Source organism: Arachis ipaensis, chromosome B5, assembly GCF_059453495.1.
Source record: "Arachis ipaensis isolate K30076 ecotype BB chromosome B5, ASM5945349v1, whole genome shotgun sequence".
NCBI classification, from domain to species: domain Eukaryota; kingdom Viridiplantae; phylum Streptophyta; class Magnoliopsida; order Fabales; family Fabaceae; genus Arachis; species Arachis ipaensis.
In genome coordinates, this window is record NC_142440.1 from 366,328 (window position 1) to 387,788 (window position 21,461).

General features: G+C 30.0%; 1 protein-coding gene across 2 annotated transcripts; it reads right to left on the minus strand.

The window, feature by feature from the left end:
* Positions 1-321: 321 nt before the first annotated feature.
* Positions 322-3,496, minus strand: PAS2 (Protein-tyrosine phosphatase-like, PTPLA). 2 transcript variants are annotated; one of them, XM_088486208.1, is made up of 10 exons: positions 3,337-3,496; positions 3,085-3,169; positions 2,846-2,957; positions 2,649-2,667; positions 2,444-2,532; positions 2,286-2,339; positions 1,411-1,481; positions 1,240-1,321; positions 649-745; positions 322-551 (listed from the first exon to the last, which is right to left on the minus strand). In XM_088486208.1, exons 1-10 carry the CDS (start codon positions 3,494-3,496, stop codon positions 481-483), a joined length of 840 nt encoding a protein of 279 aa, XP_088342334.1. In that variant the 3' UTR covers positions 322-480. The 2 variants fall into 2 exon arrangements, with proteins under 2 accessions (XP_088342334.1, XP_088342333.1); XM_088486207.1 differs by having other exon boundaries at positions 3,085-3,167; positions 3,331-3,403.
* Between the last annotated feature and the right edge of the window lie 17,965 nt (positions 3,497-21,461).

Below are 21,461 nucleotides of genomic sequence, written 5' to 3' on the forward strand. Positions count from 1 at the left end.
GAAAGCATAAATGCAAAAACAACTGAGATGTGTAGAGATATTATAGACTCCCCTTATAGTGCGAGTACAAATGGCATTTTCTATTTTTCTTTCTTTATCAATTATTATATGTACCAAATAAGAGCTACTATATGCCAATTTACTAACCGAAGCTTTTTGTTTTATATAATTGAAGTCGAGGAAGGGTGAGTAGTTGCAGTTTGACACCCAAAAAAGCCTCACAAATTGTTTCCTCACCACACATTCGTTATTTAGAATTTCGCATATTATTAGGTTCATGTACATTGAAAGGCATTATTAGCTAAAGGAACTTGCAACAAATAAACTAAGAACAAAATACTTTAATTTCTTCACTCTTAAGCATACACTTGCAAGAAAGGCAACAGTTAGTTGGATACATATGTGAATCCAAACCAAGACAAGACATGCCTATATCCTATGTTTGGCCAAAATCCAATGATAAACTACAACAGATGCTAATCATTCCCTCTTTGATTTTGAGAGCGCTTTCTTCCTCTGTGCAAGCATGTATGTATACATGTGAGGGCTTCCTGCATTGAGTTATGCCATTCAAACACTTATAAAGTCAGCCAAAAATTCTAAACTATCTAAGAACTGTGGCAGAGAGAAAAGTTGTAGAATGCTTGCCTGGGACATAGATTCCAAGTACAACAATAGCAGCATAGAAGTAGTCGAACGAGAAGTTCCATTTGTTTGGCATTCTTATGCAATACTTCTCAGATGCCTGAAAAATAGACATTATGGTATGTAGATAACTTGAGTGAAGAAAAAAACACCATGTCAAATTGTTCCTACATTCTATCAAGATATATAAACATTTTCCTGTGTTTCCATTTATTTGCCACTATCACTTTTTTGGCAATCTTTTTATCGATGTATCTTGGTACAGAAGAAACATTGATTTAAGCATATACCAAACTATGACCGATACAAACGAAAGGGAATAGAGAGAGTATCAATTGTCTCATCCACTTTCATCAGTTTGGGAATCCCAAGAAATCGAAGATGCTTAAGTGTTTTGAAGGTCAATCAACATGAATAGTTTCATAAAGAAGTGCTCTTTCCTCTTCGTCCTCTGCTTGATTAGTAATAAATAAAAGAGCAAAAGCACAAACCATATATGCTTGTGATGATAAAAAAAACATGCAAAAACACAACCAGCAATATAGATATCCTATTGGATCCTAAAAAATTTATGTACGGTATCTGTTTCTTTACCTTGATGAATGGCAGTGCAATGTATATCAGACCAACTTCACTGCTAATGCCTGTTGGATACAGCAGTAAGAAAGTGCTATATCTGCAAGTAGAGAATTTCAGCCAATATATCAGGAAAATACGATCTATCCATTACTCTACTATACGCAGCTACCGGACCTTCAATCATACCTTAGCCACAAAAGCCATGATGGGGCAAAACCGAAAGCCTCCTTGAAGCCAAAGAAAGAATAGCGAATTATCTGCAGTTGCAACAATCAAAAATGGTATTGGCTGATACATATTTTACCTTTTTAACACAGAAAAAATGGTACATTTACCCGAAGCAATAGATGGGGAGCCAAACCTAAAGGCCTACTGGTTTGAGTTACATGTAACAGGTGCTTATAAGTTATAACCATTAAATAATAAATTAACATTTCAAATGAAAAAAACATATCTAAATAATTACATTACACTACTATATATGTCACACAACAGGAAATTGTGACGTCTCAGGTCTGCCTCTATGTTTAACAGAATAAACAGGCACAATGCCAAGCCCCAATCTGACTATAAATACACAGTGGAGTGTACCAGGATAATCAGATCAACAATCCATCTATATACTGGAAAACTTGATCTACAACTTCACATTGTCAAATATAACACGAAGTTATCAAAATTTATAAGGAGTTACATCCAAATATAACATGTTTGGACTGTAATTACAAATGGTGGCTGTTTTGTAAGTGGCACAAATCAAATTTTGTCGACTACGCCCTACAGCCTACGCCCATACTTTCACTGACTTTAGCAGAGAAATCTTACTGAGCCTAATATCCCATGAATAATGAGTTATCTAGTTCTATGCTATGGCATCCAGCAATTAGAATCTACTCATCAGTGTTAAGAAGCCAAGTAATCAACTTACTTTGCTCTTAGCACTTTCAATTGCTTCAAATATGATATTTGAAGTTAGAGATAGCAAATAGAGGAAATGAAATATATATATATAACTAAGTATAAATAAATCAATAACCACCTAGAAATTGTGAAAGACTTACCTCAGTGATGGACCAGCTGATTAGTAGGGAGGTAACAAGCACATGATTCCGGGTCTGTCATAAAACATATATAAGTAACTTTTCAATAAATAACACAGCTGAAAATTGAATTAAAAGATAAATTAAATGAAATTTTAAGAGTTGAAATTTGTCTTAACCTCAGGGAAACTCCATAAGATGCCCCAAGTCAGGTACAACCTAGAACCTATCTGTGGCAAGGTTGCTGAAACTGGAGACCGGACAAGCCCTTCATCATTGAATTAAAAAGGATATTAAGGTCAATAAACAAGCATTCTCTAACACTGAGATCCCCATATTTATTAACCCCAATGTAATGACGAAAATGGGAAGAAGATTACTCACCTACCAAACCATGCAGAATCTGGTACACGATGCAATCCAAAGCCCCACCAGAAAACACCCCACAAAAAATACATAACTTCAGAAATTCCCACAAATTGATATATTTTCCCAGAAAATAAACAAAAGGGTATCTCCCAATCTAGTCAAAACCTGTTTTTTCCCCTTTTATCTTTTTGGGGGGTGACGTAGATACATACCTCTAACACAGCGGCGGTTTGAGCAAAAAGCAAAGGTTTTTCGGCTGCGTTGTAAACGTTTTCATGACCCGACTCCTTCAACGTTATCAGAACATGATACAGAACCTGAGACCTGTGTTCCCAAATTGAAAGCACCGTTCCAAATCAGAACCGAATGCATACATGGCTAATAAGAAACGAAAGATCTGAAATAGCTCGAAAAAAAAAAAACAATTTTTTGAATATTGAATAGTGAGTACCATCCAAAGAAGACGGTCCAGTTGTAAATGGAGAGGTAGAGGCGCCTGAGAAGAGAGAAGAAACCCGCCATTGAATGTGAGATCTGAGGAACATGCAAGTGTGGGAGGAGAGGAGTTGAGAGAATGAAAGATCCAATGTTAAATATTGTGGTGTGTTGTGTTGTGTTGTGTTGCTAAGTGGAATTAAATTTGTCATGTTGTGTTAGTTAAGAGTAGTTCAACTTCTTAACTGCTACCACTACTTACTTTCTTTCTTCAGTGGATTTTGTTCAGTAGAACGTGAGTAGGAGAAGCTGTTGTTCGTTGGCAGATGCAACAAGATAGAGACATCATAGTTATGATCATGCCTTTTATTTATTATTATTGTTGATTGTTCATTCAAACGACAGTTGACACAATAAGCATCATTCATTAATAATTTGAACAAGGGTAAATGGAAAAAAATTGCTAAATATTAATTGCCAAAAATAAAATTAAATGTTAAAAATAATAAAAGAATTTTATACCCAGAAAAATTATACATCTAGAAATTACATAACCTCCTCCATAAAAAGTAGTTATGAAATTATAAAATTTTTTTAGTTAGAATTGTCGATGTATAATTATTTTAAGGTTAAAAAGTAGTTTCCTCGATAAGGAAAATGAGTAACTTTCATTTTATGTTGATAAATTTGGTAGAGGTGTATATGGGTCGGGTAACACCGGGTTTAGCTTAATCCAGATCCGATTCGAAATACAGAACGGATTTAATTTTTAGACTCTAACCTGGTTTTAGACTCGATGAAACTTACGCATCTTTGGGCCGGGTAAAAATCGGATGAAAACCGGATCTTTAGCATGTAAAAATTACCTAATCTCCAACCATTATTTCACAATTCACATAGTAAAATTCACTTAAAAAAATATAACAAGAATCAACCCTTCTCTAAAATTAAAGAATAACCATAATCAATTAATTGTGTATGATGATCGGGCCACCAAACCAAGTTCAGGTGACCCAAGCTATGGCACAGACCCGATCCGAAATAATGACCGAGTCTATTTTTTAGACTCTTTCTCGATCCTAAACCCGATAAAATCATATTAAATTAGCCCCTAAAATGTTCGGGACCAGATCGGGTCGGGTCGGGTCTTCGGATCGGGTCTGGCCATGTACACCCCTAAAATTTGGTATATTTTTTAAAGCTTTTTTTTTTTGGGTTTCATTAATTAAAATGAAGGCCAGTACATATCTGTAACTACACTGAAATAAACCTTTACAATCAATATGGATAACTAAAATAAATCTACGCTTCTAATTAATAGAAATCTATACAACTTTAAGAGTTTTGGATTATTTGATGATAAATTTAATGATTATGTGAGCTCCTCAGATCTCAAATCATGATGCTCAGATCACTTGGTAAAATTATGTTCGGATGTGTACTTGTGCAAATTTATTATGTTATAGCGTCTAAGTATTTTTTTTTTATTTGTTTATTTTTCTATTTGTGTTGCACTTTTAGAATGTTAGATTGTCAAAACTCTATATCTTGTTAGAACGTTGGATAATTCGATCTGGATATCAAAAATTGTTAAGATAGGAAAAAAAAAAAAAAACTATTATTATTCATATACATATACATATATATTTGGTTGTCTTATTTTAGTATTTAAGAAAATAGTGTTTAATAATACATTTAAAGTTTTTTTTTTAAAGAAAGGAGCTTAACATAACAAGTGGAGTGTAAGAAGACTATAAAAATCAACATAAATAAAAGAAAAAACAAAAAACAAAAAAGTACCAATACAAAGAACACTAATTTTTATCCTTTGTCATCTCCAGCATCGACATCAACAACAAAAAAGATCCACACCTAGCCACTCCTTATAGTTTGTAAATGACATATGTATAATCTCGTTGACCCCTTTTCTTTTATGCTGAAAAATCCTTCTATTCCTTTCTAACCAAATGTTTCAAATAATAGCATAAAAACACACCATCCATCTCTTACGCATCTCCTTACTAGTGGATATCTCTGTCCAACTTAGGAAATGCTCCTTTAACGTCCCTGGACATGACCATTGCCTTCTAACAAATGATAACCAAGCACACTAAACCTGTCAAGTAAAGTCACAACCCATAAACAAACGGTGACCATGTTCAACATCTTTGTTACATAACACGTATACAACATCTTCCTGGTTGATAACGCCAAACCTACGCAGTCTCTCCTTCGTATTAACCTTGTCAGACAATACAAACCAGACAAACAATTCAACTCTTGGAGGAATTAGACCTTTTCAAATTGTCCTAATAAAGCTGTAACTTGTTATATCCTCCGGAATTATTTTTGCCTGCAAAACCTGCACAAAAAGAGTTAGTAGAAAAGATTCCTTATTTATCAAATTTTCACACAACTCTATCCTTTCTGCCATAAGCAAGGTTGATCAGTCTTAATGCATCATGCATCTAGTTCACTAAATCCAACTCCCATTGGAACAGCTCTTGCCTCCATTGGAAGTTCCATATCCACTCTACCCTATCTCAAAACCCACAATCCCCTATAACGGATCCTCTTTGGTTTGAAACTGAGAAGAGCCTCGGAAACTGATCTTTCAGAGAACCACCACGCAACCAAACATCCTGCCAAAAACGAGTCTGTCTCCCATCACCAATCTCTATAGACAACCCAGTAACCATCTTCTGCCTTATTTGCTGGTCCTTGAACTGTATCTGGCATATATCTTTCCAGATGCCCCCGGACAGGTAGAACCAGGGAGGACAGCAACGCATTCAGGTTCAGGTTTTTACAAGAACAAACCACCTTCTTTCACAGCAGACGTTCCTCTTTCGAAAAGCGCCACCATCACTTAAACAAGAGGGCTGTGTTACGTAACATGGAATCTCCGACACCCAATCCACCAAATTTTTTGGGCGCCTGCACCACCTCCCACCTGACCAAAGCCATACCATTCTTACCATCCTACTTGCTCCATAGAAATCTTCTCTATAGAGAAATAAGTTTCTCTGCAACAGCCTTTGGCACCTTATATAGACTCAAATAATATACTCAGAAGCTATTTAATACATATTTTATGAGCACCAACTTACCAGCTTTATTGAGAACTTTGGCTTTCCATATGTTAAGATTTTCCTCTACTTTGTCTATAATTAGTTTTCAAGTCTTCACCGATCTCGGATTAGCTCCTAACGAGATTCCCAAGTATTTAATTTCGAGAGAGGCTTCCTTGCAACCCAACATGCTGCACATACACTGTACCCACTAATCATCACAGTTAATTGGAATCAAGCTAGATTTGTCAAAGTTAATATTTAACTCCGACATCAATTTAAAACAACGAAGGATTCTTCTGTAATTTTTAATGGTCTCTTCTTTTGGAGGGCAAAACAAAATAGTATCATCTGCAAACTGAAGATGCGACAGTTCAATATGATCCCTTCCAACTAGTAACGGAGATATACGCCCGTTTCTAACCGTCTCCCTAAACATCCTGTGTAGGACATCTACGACAAGTACAAACAAAAATGGAGACGGTAGATCACCTTGTCGTAGACCCATTTTCATCTTAAACGGCTTAGATGGCGAGCCGTTTATCAAATCTGACATAGAACACGTACTGACACACTCCATAAGCCACCCCCTCCATCTCCATCCAATCCCCATCTTTTGTAGCACAAGATCCACAAAGCTCCACTTGACTCTATCATATGATTTCTGGAAGTCTAGCTTTATTATCACCGCTTTCTTCTTCCTCAGCTTGATCCATTGAACTGTTTCACAAGCAATAAGAGCCTCATCATGAATCTTCCGTCCCTTAACAAAAGTACTATGTGTCTCACCTACTAGCCCTGGCATTATTGCTCGCATTCTCCTAACCAGCATCTTCGAAATAACTTTATACACACACCCTACCATGCTAATCAACCTAAGATCCTTGATTTTCTTTGCCCCAGTAAATTTCGGTGCCAGCGCCACCCATGTGAGATTAGCATCCGTCGGTAGCCTAGAAGACTGGAAGAAGTCCAACACAGCTGCCGTGAACTCAGAGTCAATTTCATCCCAACACTTCTTTATGAAGTCATGTTGTAACCATCACTTCTGAGAGCCTTGGAAGACTCACAATCCCACACTGCTTGTCTAACCTCCTCAGTAGTTGGTTGCACCTCCAAAGCAAAAGCATCCTCTTCACTGATCATTTTCACCAGACCATCTCTGAAACCCACCAATAGAGACTCCTCCTGATGATATAAGTGCTTATAAAAGTTTCTAATCGCAATCTTAATCCTACCTTGATTCCTTATCAATCTTCCATTAATGACTAGTACATCTATTCTATTGTTTCTCCTTCTCGCCGAAGCTAAGTTGTGAAAGTACCTCGTGTTTTTGTCTATGTCCCTCGCATGTCTAGATCACGACATCTGCTTCCAATGTAATTCTTTTTTCACATACCATTTCTCACAGCAAGTCACAAGTGCCCTCCTTCTTACCTCCACCGTCCCATCATAAACTCCATCACCCATCATGTCATCAATCTTCTTAATATCTTCTTCAAACTTCATAATTTTCTTGTCCATGTCATCAAAATTGTCTTTATGCCATCTTCCCAGAAAAACTGTTAAAGCCTATCTGTGAATTGTACCTCTCCTAGTCCTCTCCATTCCTCCTTAACCATCCTCCAGAAACCTTCATGTGTAAACCACGAGTCAAGACTTCTGAACGGCCTCAGACCATCTCTAATCCGCTTATCTTCCACCATAATAGGACAGTGGTCAGACAAACCCCTTGGACCCCATTGTAATCGAGTTTCTGAAAACTCCTCAAGTCATTCCAAACTAACCAGGGCCTTATCAATACAGCTACAGGATCGACCTCTGAACCATGTAAACTTGCAGTAATCGGCAAGTCCATTAACCTCATATCATGTATCCAATCTTGAATTCTTCCGTTGACAAGGTTAATCTATCAGTGTCGTGTCTTTCTTCTACCTGTACAATCTCGTTAAAGTCCCCCATGAAATAACAAGGAACCTGACATAATCCAGTTATATAACTCAGCTCCTCCCACATAACAAGCTTTTCATCTCTAGCGTGTGCACCATAAACTAATATAAAAGCACAATTGTAATTATTCTTCAGCAGAAACCCCTCAACACACAACCATCTCTCACTCTTATAAGAATTTATAATTTTAAAAAACTCATCATCCCATATCAGCAACAACCCACTAGCTGCACCAACAGACTTAACATGCTCCACCCTGCACAGTTATTTCCCCGAATTTTTGAAACATCAAAGCTAGTCACTAACTACTTTTTAGTCTCCACCAAATCTAGCATGTTTAATCTATATTTTTGCTTTAGGTCCTTTACCATCATCGACTTTCCGTCATCCCTCAACCTCCAAACATTCCAAGAACTAAAAATCATTTTAAAGAATTATTGCACACCTTTTTTTGAGTTTTGGGTCTGCTCCGTCTAGTTTTTGCCTTCTATTTCGCCAATCTTCATTTCTGCACAATTTTTTCATTCTGTTGTGGGAGAATAACCATAATGTCATCTTCTTCATTATATAACTTTGCTCGTAACTCCTTTACTAATTGCCAAGTCATTCTGTTTTCTACCAGTCCAATTTTAAATGCTCACTGTCACTAATTTGATCATCGTTTACATGTCCTTTGTCTCCCACACTATCCTCAATATTACCGTAGCCATCACCGTTATTAAGTTCCAGTATATTCCTATCACAAGTCGTTACAATTTCTGCCCCTGAACTAGCAATTTCTTGATAAACTGAAATACTTCTTTTAGAATTATTGCTATGACGATGTCTGTCGTTAAATTCTAAATAACTTCAAAAGAACAAGAAAAAAAAAAGTTATCTTATTTTTTTAAAATTTTTTTTTGTCAAGGCCAATCATATCTTATAATTTGATTCATAAATAAGTAGATGACATAGGATTTTAATCCCAAAATAATATATATATACTGATTTAATCAGATCTATATATACTTTTATCTAAAATAAGTAGAAATCAAATGAAAGAAAATTTAACAGAGTACTAAAATTAACTTTGCACTACTAATCTAGCATGAAACTTTTATTACTTTGTATAGGTAAGTTTTTTGAAATAAATTAAAGGGTAAAGTACTAAATTGGTCCCTTAGTTTTGGGCGTAATTCTATTTTGGTCCTTAAGGTTTAAAGTGTTCTATTTGAATAAAAAAAAGTTTCATTTAGCATCAATTTAGTCCCACAGTGAGGTCAAAATTAAATAATTAACAAAATGTCCTACATAACAACAGTTCAAGAACAAAATCGATAATCTGGAGAACAAGTACAAGCTCCAGAGGCACAAAATCAACCATTGATGCATCAATACATTTATTTATCATTTTCTTTAGTTTTATATAAAATATTTTATTTATATTATAAAAAAATAATAAATAAATGTATTGATGTATCAATGGTTGATTTTATGCCTCTGGAGCTTGTACTTGTTCTCCAGATTATCGATTTTGTTCTTGTACTGTTGTTATGTAGGACATTTTGTTAATTATTTAATTTTGACCTCACTGTGGGACTAAATTGATGCTAAATGAAACTTTTTTGGACTCAAATAGAACACTTTAAACCTTAAAGACCAAAACAGAATTATGCCCAAACCTAGGGACCAATTTAGTACTTTACCCTAAATTAAAATAATTTTTTAATTCTTTAATACAAACATTCCTTTTTTTTTTTGGTAGAAATGCTTATCGATTCAAATAGATTTTTGTATATTATTTTAGAAAATAGAGATTTTTTGGTGACCTGAAAAATAAAGATTTATTTTAATTTATTTAAAAAAATTCCCACTTCATATCTGATACATCCATTGGGTTTTTGGTCTAAATGTTTGTTTCAAATTATTCCAGAAACAAAAAGTGTTGTGAACTGGACTGAAGTCTTTTAGTCAAAGGAAATAGCCAAAGATTGGGCCAACGTATATGGGTTAGAACATAGAAGAAGTCAATTCGGGCTAAAACAAATTCTAAAAATTATTGTTAACTTGGTTGACTAATAAAAATCTGAAACACCTAAATTTTAACCCAAAAATAAATCAAGACAAAAAAAAATAAATAAAATGTTTAGTTTATATATATTCTAAGACTATCTATTAAAGTTGCTAATGAATTATAACTTAAATAGCGTAATCCATAGTTGTCAGAACCGACCCGGTGATCGAACCGGTCAGGTCACTGGGTCACTGGTTCAACCGCTGGATTACTGGTTGAACCGGTTGACTCGGTCCTATGTAAATAAAAAATAAAAAATAGTTAAAAGTTTAAAATTAAAATTTAAAATACATATTTTTACTAACATTTTAAAATATCAAGTTATTTTAAAACAATATGGAACATGAACAATAAATATTTTATTATTTTTACTCTATCATAAATATTTTTATTTTGTTTTTATATTAAAATAACTATTATTTTTAAATTTTAATAATTTATTAATTAGTTTATATCTTTTATACTATTATATACTACAAGTATTTATTAAAAAATAATATTAATAGATATTATATAATTATAAAAAAATAAGTGAGTTTATCATTATTGTTAAATAAAAATATAATTAATTTAAGAAGGAGTGAATTTATAATTAAAATTAAAATAAATTAAATAAAAGTAAACTATTTGAAAGAAGATATCTATATGTATTATAATTTGCATATGTTTTAATAGAAAACATAATGGTCTGGTGGTTGTAGAGCATTTTGGTTTCCTTGAGGACAAGGGTTCAAACCCTACCTCAAGCATTTTAGAAATATTTTCTTCCAAACGGTTCGGTCAGACCACTTCACCGGTTTTGACCGGTTCGTACCGATTCACACCGAGTTTGACCGATTCAATTCCTTGTGCGGTTCAAACACTGGACCGGACCGGTATAGGGTCCGGTTCACCGGTTTTCCGGTCGAATCGGCCGGTCCGGTCCGGTTTTTACAACTATGGCGTAATCTTTTCATATTCACTTAGAAATCACGAGTCTGAGTCTCACTTCTAATTTAAAAAAAAAAACTATCTATTAAAGTTACTAATTAAAAAAATATAAAAAATATGTTTTTTTTCAAAGTTTTTTACATATTTATTAAACATTTATTAAAATAAAAATGTAATAATTTTTACTAATAATATTCTTAATATCTACTCTTAGGATACATATTAGTTAAAGTTATAAATAAATAAAATTATTGATTAAGGAACCCAAGTCACTATCAGTAAATTTTTATCCGATCTTAGCTAATAATTTATCATGATGTGGTTTTACTAAAAGGATTATAGGAGTAACCAAGTGTTACATAGTATATTTTAAATTTTTCTTATAAAAACAAGTAAATTTTGATACATAAATTTTAGGTACGTCCATATATCATAAGTCACAGAATAAATGTTAAACTGAAACCGAGAGAATGAATTGTTCTCCGCACAAACATTTAAAAATATATGATTCGTACCAATAATTCACCTAATTATTTTGCCAAGATTATTATATTATATAGGAATTGAGTTTGGAGTTGATTAAGATTGGAGGGTTATAATATATATGGATTGATTACGATATTGTCGCTTTTCCCTATTGGATTATCATTTGTCTTCAATTAACGGTGATAACGATTTGAGTGATAACCTCTGTCTCCGAATACTTACTTATCCAACAATAAACTTCTATCTCCTAATAATAATAATAATACATTTCAAACTTCAAAGGGACGCTTTCAGTCTTAGAAATCAGCACCTTTGAGTTGTTATTTTTAGCTTCTTTTTTTTTTTCCTAATATAACAAGGCAGGGAATGTGTTAGTATTCTTTTCCAAACTCCAAAAGGCACTAATTGAGTAATTGTTAATTACAATGGAACTCGTTAGTTACAATGATGCTAATTGTTTATGGAGTGAAGAAGATTAATTTGCAATGACACTAGCTTTTTTGAGTACCAAGAAGAAATAATTACCAAGGCTTATAAAAAAAAGAAAAGAAGTGATGAACCCATATCTTAGGGCTGCCAAACGAGCTAACTCAATCCATTTAGATCCGGTCCGTTAAGTTTGTGGGTTAAACGGGTTGGCCCGTTTAAACCCGTTTTATTCGTGGGTCAGAATTTTTCAATTTAGACCGTTTATGGTCAGCTCGATGGGTTGAACAGGCCAGTCCGTTTATCATTTTATTTTATTTTTTAAAAAATATTTTGACAAAAAATACTACTTTTAGGTCAAAAATCATTAAAAAATAACATTTTTTTTAGTTGATTGGTCGGATATTCGGGTCGGATCGGACGAAATATTAGCTAAAAGTGCTACTTTTTTTTAAAAAAATGTAAAAAAAATAAACGGGCCACCCGTTTAGCCCATGGGCTAGCCCGTTTAACCCGTCATTTTTTTCGGATTAATCGGGCTCAGCCCGTTTAGCCCGAAATTTAAACGGACTTAATTTTAGAGGCAAAGTCCGCCTATTTAAACGGGTAAACAGGTTGGTCCGATGGATTTAGCCCATTTTAACGACCTAGATGTATCTTATTAAGCCATCTGTTCCATGATTTTTTTTATAATATTAATTTCCCCAAATATATTGATGGATATTTTATTTAGTTTAGAACTTGTTTGATTTCTTATTTGTAGAATTATAAATCACAGTTGACTTGAGTGGTATATGCTCATTTCCACTTAAGCAAGAAGGTGTTAATTCAAGTTTTGTTGATGGGGAAAAAAATCTATCAAAGAAAACTAATTCATATTTATAACATGAATGATCATATCCAAATAGGATTTCCTCTCCTAAAAGGAATAATATACATAGTAATTTCAAAGAAAAAAAAATCATTCTTGCTTTTTATTTTCTAGATCTTTTACTCAAGGGAATTAACATATTGTATGTTATGGATATACATCCAAAAAATATAGAAAAGAAAAAAAAATCAATTAAGAAGACAATTTTTTTAAACTAATATTATTAGTCAATTTTTTAAAATTATTTTTTTTATTTTAAATTTTAAACTCTAATTTCTAATTATTTAAAAAATAAGAGTTAAAAAAAATAATTTTATGATAAAAAATAATTAATATTAACTAATTAAAAATTACTTCTGATATTTATTAAAAAACAATGATTCATATTTTTTCTCACTAAAATACATACATAGCAAAATCGAAATAATGTACATAAATAAAATGGAATTTTGAGGAATGATTTCGTTCTACACGAGAGAAAAGAGTTAAACACAACACTATAGGCATATGATACAAATCATGAATATATAACACATAATATATGCTAGTAGATTCATAGGATATATCCAAGAAACAGCTTGCAACAAATTGACCCAGTAACCTCTTTGTCTTGAACAAATCCTTAATTGTAATTAGTGATTGGAAGTGGTGTTATTGCTAATGCCTTTCAAAGATAGGACCCATTTGTCACTGTTGTTAATGTTGTATTCACTCTTATGGACATTATTGTGCCATCAAGATATGGCACAAACAAAAGCAGCACACACAAATTTCCAATTTCTTCTGTCAATTTAATAACAACGTAACGCCTACTGCAGCACACTTTTGTTTACCTAGTATTCCAAGCCAAAAATTATTGCTTGATAGATACTGTTAAAAGATGTAACATTTTATTTCTTTATTTATTTATTTATTTTGACAAGGATGTAACATTATTTTTTGTCAATTGATTGGTAGGCTCATTTATATTCCTTTTAACTTCTTTAACCACTTTTTTAGTTCTTAGCAAATATTTTTACCTTATATTATGTGACATTGCACTACTTAATAACCTTAGCTTCCTTTATTATTTGTCCGTTTTTCTAATTAAAAAAAAAAACTTAATTTTAATGTACTTGACAATGTACGTAAAGTAATTATACATGTGTATTCAATTATATAATGTCACATTAACTACTTTTTATATTGACTTTGTTATTTATGAAAATAGATGTAATTACACAATAATATAATACGTTTTACCTGTATTAAAATTAAACTTTTAAAATAATAATAAAAATGGATGAATGTAACTCAGGATTCGTTATCACTATTGTGGTTGCGGGGGAAAACATATAATGAATAGCTGTTAAATTTATGTGTGATTGTATCATTTACACAATAATTTTTTTTTTCAAAAAATTTCTGATCAATTGTCTCACTACATGCTAAAATGTGCATATAGTAATAAATAGCAAAAATATTATGTGCATACAAAAAATTAATTACTACATCAGTTATTATTATGTATTTATTACATGTCTTTTTTAGTTTATTTTTATTATATATTTTATATTTTATACAAATAATTAATTTATTGACAATTTTTTTGTGTAGACGTAGTATAATTGAAAAAAGATTAGTCATGTTTAATAATGGATATCCAATCTCAGGAAAAAATAAAAAAGGGAAAAAAAAAAACAGAAGAATCCATATAATTTGGCTGATAATTTAAGAATAATGGAGGGACAGAAAAGTGGTGAATGAGTTGTGAAAGAGGAACACCTTAAAAGGCTTACAAGCAAAGCATGAATTTAGAATCTCGTGTGCTTGTGATGCCAATTATCGAAGCCATGCATCTGATGCTACTTTTCATGCCTCTCGTTGCTTTCTATAATTAAAGAGAAATGATAGGCCAGTAACTTTTGTGATTTGTAGCCATCAAATAGTCATCAATAATGATTTTAATGGTGTGAGATTGGTGTGAGATTTCATTCAATAGCTCACTTCTTTTTGCTGGTTACATGCTGGTCAAAATTTAACAAAATTACTGACTCTTTAGACTTTTCCATAATTAAATACATACAAAGATAAATAAATTTTTAATTTTTTAATTCGAAAATATATAATTTTTTGATTAATTAAAAATATAAAAATATTTTTTATTTTTTAAAATATGAGATATTTAAATTTTTTAATTTAAAATATATAAAGATAAATTATTTTTCTAAAAAAATTTAGATATCTCATATTTTAAAAAATAAAAAATATTTGTATATTTTTAATTAATCAATAATTTATTTGTCTTTGAAATAAAAAAATAGAGACTTATTTGTTATTTATTTTTAAATCTATATTTGACCATCATGTATCATATGAGCATATCAGCAATTCAGGATAACAACAAATTTTTTTCTTATCACACGGGATCCAATTTCATATATTTAATGTTTTTTTTTTTGCTTTCCTTGACCGTGTAGTTTTTTAATATGTATTTTTTTTTCTAACTACTACCAATAAGTTAATAATAAAGATTTCAAAGAAAATTATAAAGGAAAAAACATTTAAGGCATACATCAATATCACAGCTGCAAACAGAATATATATATTTATATCTATATTTATAAAATATATAACGAGAATTGAGAGGTTAGATATATAATTTTCTTCTAAAATGATGTTTATCATATCTGCATATAATATATAATTTATGCAATATATAATGGGGACATACAGAGAGATTCGTTATATATGTTTTCAAAAATATTTTTATTATATATAAATTATAAAAGATATTTCATTTTGTTATATCTAAAACTTGAATTAAAGATTTTTTATATATTTAACTTATAAAAGAATAATTGATAGACGTACACTATATATATATTCTCATAACTAAGATTGGGTCCTGGACAGAAGTGTAGATAGCCATAATATTTTGTTGGATACAGATTTGGTCATTCTATTTATTATTCTTCATTTAATAGGAAAAAAAAAAAAATCAGTTATATATGAAGAGCTAGGTCCCCCAATAATTGAATTTTCTTCTTGTTATTCAATCAAAAAAGTGATTGCGAAAACAACGAGATACACCGAGACGTGTAAAAATTAAACTAAAAAGCACGAAATTATTCTTAACATGCTTTAATTTATACCGTACCATGTACTAATTAAGATAAGATAAGGTGTTAATAACCAAAATTCATTAATGTTAAATTTTCCTTAAACCGCAATTTATTGTGTAATTATGAAACAGCTAGGTCAATTTATTAATGGAGACTACTTTAATAAAGACATTAAAAATGTCTTTTTTTTTAAGACGTTCACATATGTCATGTTATTATTGAACATCCTTATTAAATTAGTTAATAATTTTATTTTTATTATAAATTAGAATAAAATCGATTTATTATAGCAACAATACTAAATCCAATTGTCTGTATTATTATAATTATTAGATCCGATCGAATTATACCATCTAAATCGAATATCTTTAAATTTTTTGATAAAAAGACAATACTTTTTATTTTTTCGGACATTAAATTTCTAAAAATTAAAAAATACAATTAAATCTCTAAAAAAATTGGGTTTATTGTTATTGTTATAAAAAAAATCAGTTTTATTCTAATTTGTTAAAAAATTTAAAATTAACCAGTTCATTACTACGTCCAATAATAATATGACACATAAATATATTTACAAAAAGACGCATCATTATAGAAGCATCCCCTTTATTAATTCTTGGCCACTATTCACCGTGCCTGTACGTTTTACGCATCTTTATAGGAGCATCCCCTTTATTAATTCCTATAATTTTCTCATTCAACTAGACAACTGTCAACTAGTCATGCTTATTATTATTGTTAGAAGATCAATTTTACATTTCACTCCAACTATATAATATAGAAGCCATAAATGTGCCAACTTAGGTCTTAGAAGCTCATACACATGACATCTACTAATAAATAGTCAGCTTATCATGTTGAAAATTGACAACATTGGTACTCATACATTGTTAGATTAATCTGCACGATATGTAAAATGCACGATTTGTGTCAAATAATATAATTTGTATGGTAAATATCGTGCATTCATGTAACTTTTTTATTAGTTTAAGTTTTAAAATAAATAATTTTTTACGATATTTTTTTTATGTAAAACGGAGAATAAAATGTATAATTATTTATATATTTTTACTTATTAATAAACTTAAATTTTTGGGATAAATAATTTTATGACATATATTAACACAAAATGATTGACATAATTAATAAAACATTTACAAATTAATCGATATTGCATTTTTTATATAAATAATAAAATGATACAAATTTATTTTTTATTATAATACATTTCTTAATACAATTTTGTTAGGTAATCAATAGGAATTTAACAAACAACAAACCAACAAATATTTTTAAATTGCACTTCATACTAATTAATTATTATTAATTACTAATTATTTAAATTTTATTTTTTTTAAATACAAAATTAATAATGATTAATTACAATTATTTAAAATTAACTAGTTAAAAATTATTTATCTATACATTTCCTAATAAGAATACTATTTTAGTGATTAATATAAAATATTTGTATACACATTTAAAATATCTGTCAATAAACACAATTTTTTAAGCATAAAAATATATTCTAATATTGTTATAAAATTATTTATCTTAAAAATTTAATTTGATAGAATATTTATATATCCATTATATTTTTTCACATAAGAATTTTTTCTAAAAGTGTGTAAATTTTGCATTTCTTTAAGTTTTTTAATTTTATCTTATGTTAAAATTCTTTATTTTAGAGTCTCGAACTTTTTATATATTTAAAAAATAATATTATATATTTAAATTTTGTTGTTAACTAAGTTTAACTAAGTTAGTCTAACATAATAAAAACCAGTTATGACTAGCATTGTTCAAAGTTTTATTGTTTAACTTAGTTTATAAAAAATTTGAATGTGTAGTATTACTCGTATTTAAATCAAACCTAAGTAGAATCGAATCTAACAAACTTACTTACTTTTTTGTTCTTAAATTGTTCTATTTTATTGAATGATAATAATAGAATAATTTTTCACATACAAATGTTTTTTTATACAAGTCTTTACAAGTCATTCATATTAACGCGCTTTGAATCGTTCTTTTTCCTCTTTCTCTTATTCTTCTTTTCTTTCGTTTCTTGCTTTCTCTTTCTCTTTCTTCTTCTTTTTGCTGCACGTTCTTCTTCCTCTTACTCTTTTTCTTCTTCTTTTCTTTCGTTTCTTGCCTTCTCTTTCTCCTTTTTCTTCCTCTTGCTGCACATTCTTCTTCCTCTTCCTCTTCTTCTTTTTCTTTTCTTTCGTTTCTTGCCTTCTCTTTTTCATTCTTCTTCTTCTTGCTGCACGTTATTCTTCCTCTTCCTCTTCTTCTTCTTCATTTACGTGATTTTCTCTCTGTTTTTTTTTCTTCGTTATTCTCGATTTCCATTGTTTTTTGACATCAAGCTCTGAAATCGTTTTTGAAGAAGAAGAAGTAGCAGAAGATGAGGAGGAGAAAGAGAAAGAGTTTCTGAATTATGCATAAGGTGTACTTCAACGAATTTTGGGTGTAGTTTTGTAATCCTTTGGGTATATTTCTGTAATCCTTTGGGTGTATTTCTATAATCGTTTGGGTGTATTTCTGTAATCGTTTGGGTGTATTTCTGAAGTTCCATTATTTTCAAATTTGACAAAAAAATCGTTTTCATGGAGTAAGAAGAAGAAAAGTCGTTCATAATGCACGGTGAGTAGCGCACTTTAGAAACAGGAAGTGGTTGAATAATGTGCGTTTATTTACTCTTAAATGTGGGAGTATAATGCGTATGTTTTATTAAACTTGTGCCAACTTATAAGACTTGTAAGCCAAAAAGACTTGTATGTATAACAGGCCTCATAATAATATAACATTGTTGATGCATGGCGAAAGATATTGACCATTTAGTATTATTTTTAATACACAGAATACTGAAAATAGTATCTGGATCTATAACTTTCTCTTTCAGAACTCTCGAAATTGGACTTGCTTCTTTTTAAAGACTAAGCAATTTAATGACAACTAATAAAAAAAGGAGAGTATAAATTGTGGATGTTATTTTAAAATTTAAATGGTATGGTCTATATATATTGAGCAGCCTTACGCAACACGTCAATTTCAATAAAAATGAATTAAACATTTTTCTTACCCCAACAAATCAAAACAAAAACCATGCCAATTCAAAAAGAAAATTAAATATACAAGAAAAAATGTAAGAATCCAGAAACTTTTTTGTTTTTAGAAAGATTCTCTATAAACATGATTCAGGAGGATTATTACAAACTTTTACAGAATGGTAAATAAATTTTAGTATTTTTTGTTCTCTAATAATTGAGTAAGTACATATTAGATATATCTTATTATTACAAATGGTAGCTAAATATAGTATCCCCTTATAATGATTATTATTTTGATAATGTATATATATCTAGCTTTCATTATATTAGACCATATATATTGTATACAGTTTAGCCACATTATCAAAATTATAATCACAAGTGAACATTATTAACATTTTTGTAAACTGACAACTGTATTAAGAAACATATATTCGGCTATTCTTATGGAATAATGTTAAATTCCAACTGTATACAGTATAAACGAATAAAACGATAAATTTTAACCTTTTCTAAGACACCATTAATGCATTTTATTTTTACTAATAATATTATGCATCACATTATATTGAGCTACTGTTTTTATGTAGTAGTAGTGAACTGTTAGCAGTTCATGAGTTCTCACACGCTAAAACAAATCCCTTACATTAATATAGAAACTTCATTATATATATAGCTGAGTCACTTACTTATTTTTCAGTCCTTTAATTTTTTATTCTCATTGAATTAGGTAGGTATGAAGACACACAGTACACTACTAAATTAATGTCTCAACTTAGAAGTTAAACCATGCAATTGAGGGGGAAATAAAATAAAATATATTCATTTACTCGAGTGTTAAAAAAATTAGTACAAAAATGGATGTAAAAATAGCATTTATAGTAGAAAAAGAAGAAATGATGAAGACTTGAGGGTCCAAATAAGGATTTCTTTTAGAAATAAAATTAAAAAAATCTATATTTTTTTAAACATCATTTTTTAATTTTAACTTTTTAAATACGATTTTTTTTGTTTAGATCAAGTTCGTCGCACGGCAAACTCTATACTCCCTTCAAATTTTTTAAATTCCACGTTTTTAATCTATTATCATTATATTTAAATAGTATATAGATCTACAAACAGTTTATAGGAGTACACAAAAATACACAAATAAAAAACATGACTTTTTTAAAGATTTTTTAATTATAAATTAAAAAACTTAACCGTGATAACCATTATCATTGTCTCCACAAATATACAGATATACCGGTGTTAGAATATAATTAGCATCAATTATGATCAATTAGAATTATTTAGTATATCTGAATATTTATTATAGAATATTACGTCTTTATTATTACGATTCTCTTAGTCTCTATAAATACCCTTCTATATTGTATAATTCCAGACAACTTGAATAGATAACTTAAATATATAACTTGAATACACTCAATAATACACAAATCATTTTTTCGGTAACAACCAGAATAAACCATATTTAACCAAAAAAAAATTTAATTATAAATTGTATTTTATTTTAAAAAAAATTATTAAAAAAAAAAAGCAATTACATAAAAAGCCAAAGTTGACAGGATACTATTTATTTTTCCACTATAGAGGAAGGTGTCGGTGGTCACATTCATATAAGAAAAAAAGAAGAAGCAATTACATATATAAAGTGGCCATTGACCAATGAGAAGTCGCCATTTACACACACAAACGCATCAGAATTGAACACCTGTGACTCTTGTGACTCATGATGTGAACCCACCCACTTTATATAATCTTCCAAAAAATATTTAGAATTAAGAAAATTAATTACTTAACATTATTGATAGTATTTTTTTTCTTTCGTCTTCGTGATTCCCCCACTTTATGTTAAACGTAAAAATCCCTACTTTTGTACCCTTTCGCTTTGCCCTTTGGTTTTAGTCTTTTAGACACGACAATTTTTTTATTTTTTTTTCTCATACAATTTTTTATTTCTAATATTATGTTTCTTATAAATATTATTAGGAATTTAGGATCTCGCTATGTGACTGACATGTAACTAATATGCACAAAAATTTATATATAATAATTCATGAATGCATTTTTTTTGTCTGTATGTGAGGATTTTATATAATAGAAAGAATTAATACTTCACCTACATACATAAATTAATAGAATAAAAGGAATTTAACGTGTTGATTAATTGTTCATTACTATATATATTGTTGGCCTTGTAAATTTTTGTAAAAGATAACAACATGTGACCATTACTAATTTTAAGACGAATCCAACATGATCACAGTTTGTAGTCCATATATATATATATGTAATAATAAAGAAATTATCTAATCAAGTATGATCTTTTTTATTATTGCAAAAAAAATCTGATTTAAGAAGTTTCCTTAAACAAAAAAATCCTTTAAAAATTTAACTAATTTTTCAATATATTTCGACAAATAAAAAATTAATTTATCGTAAA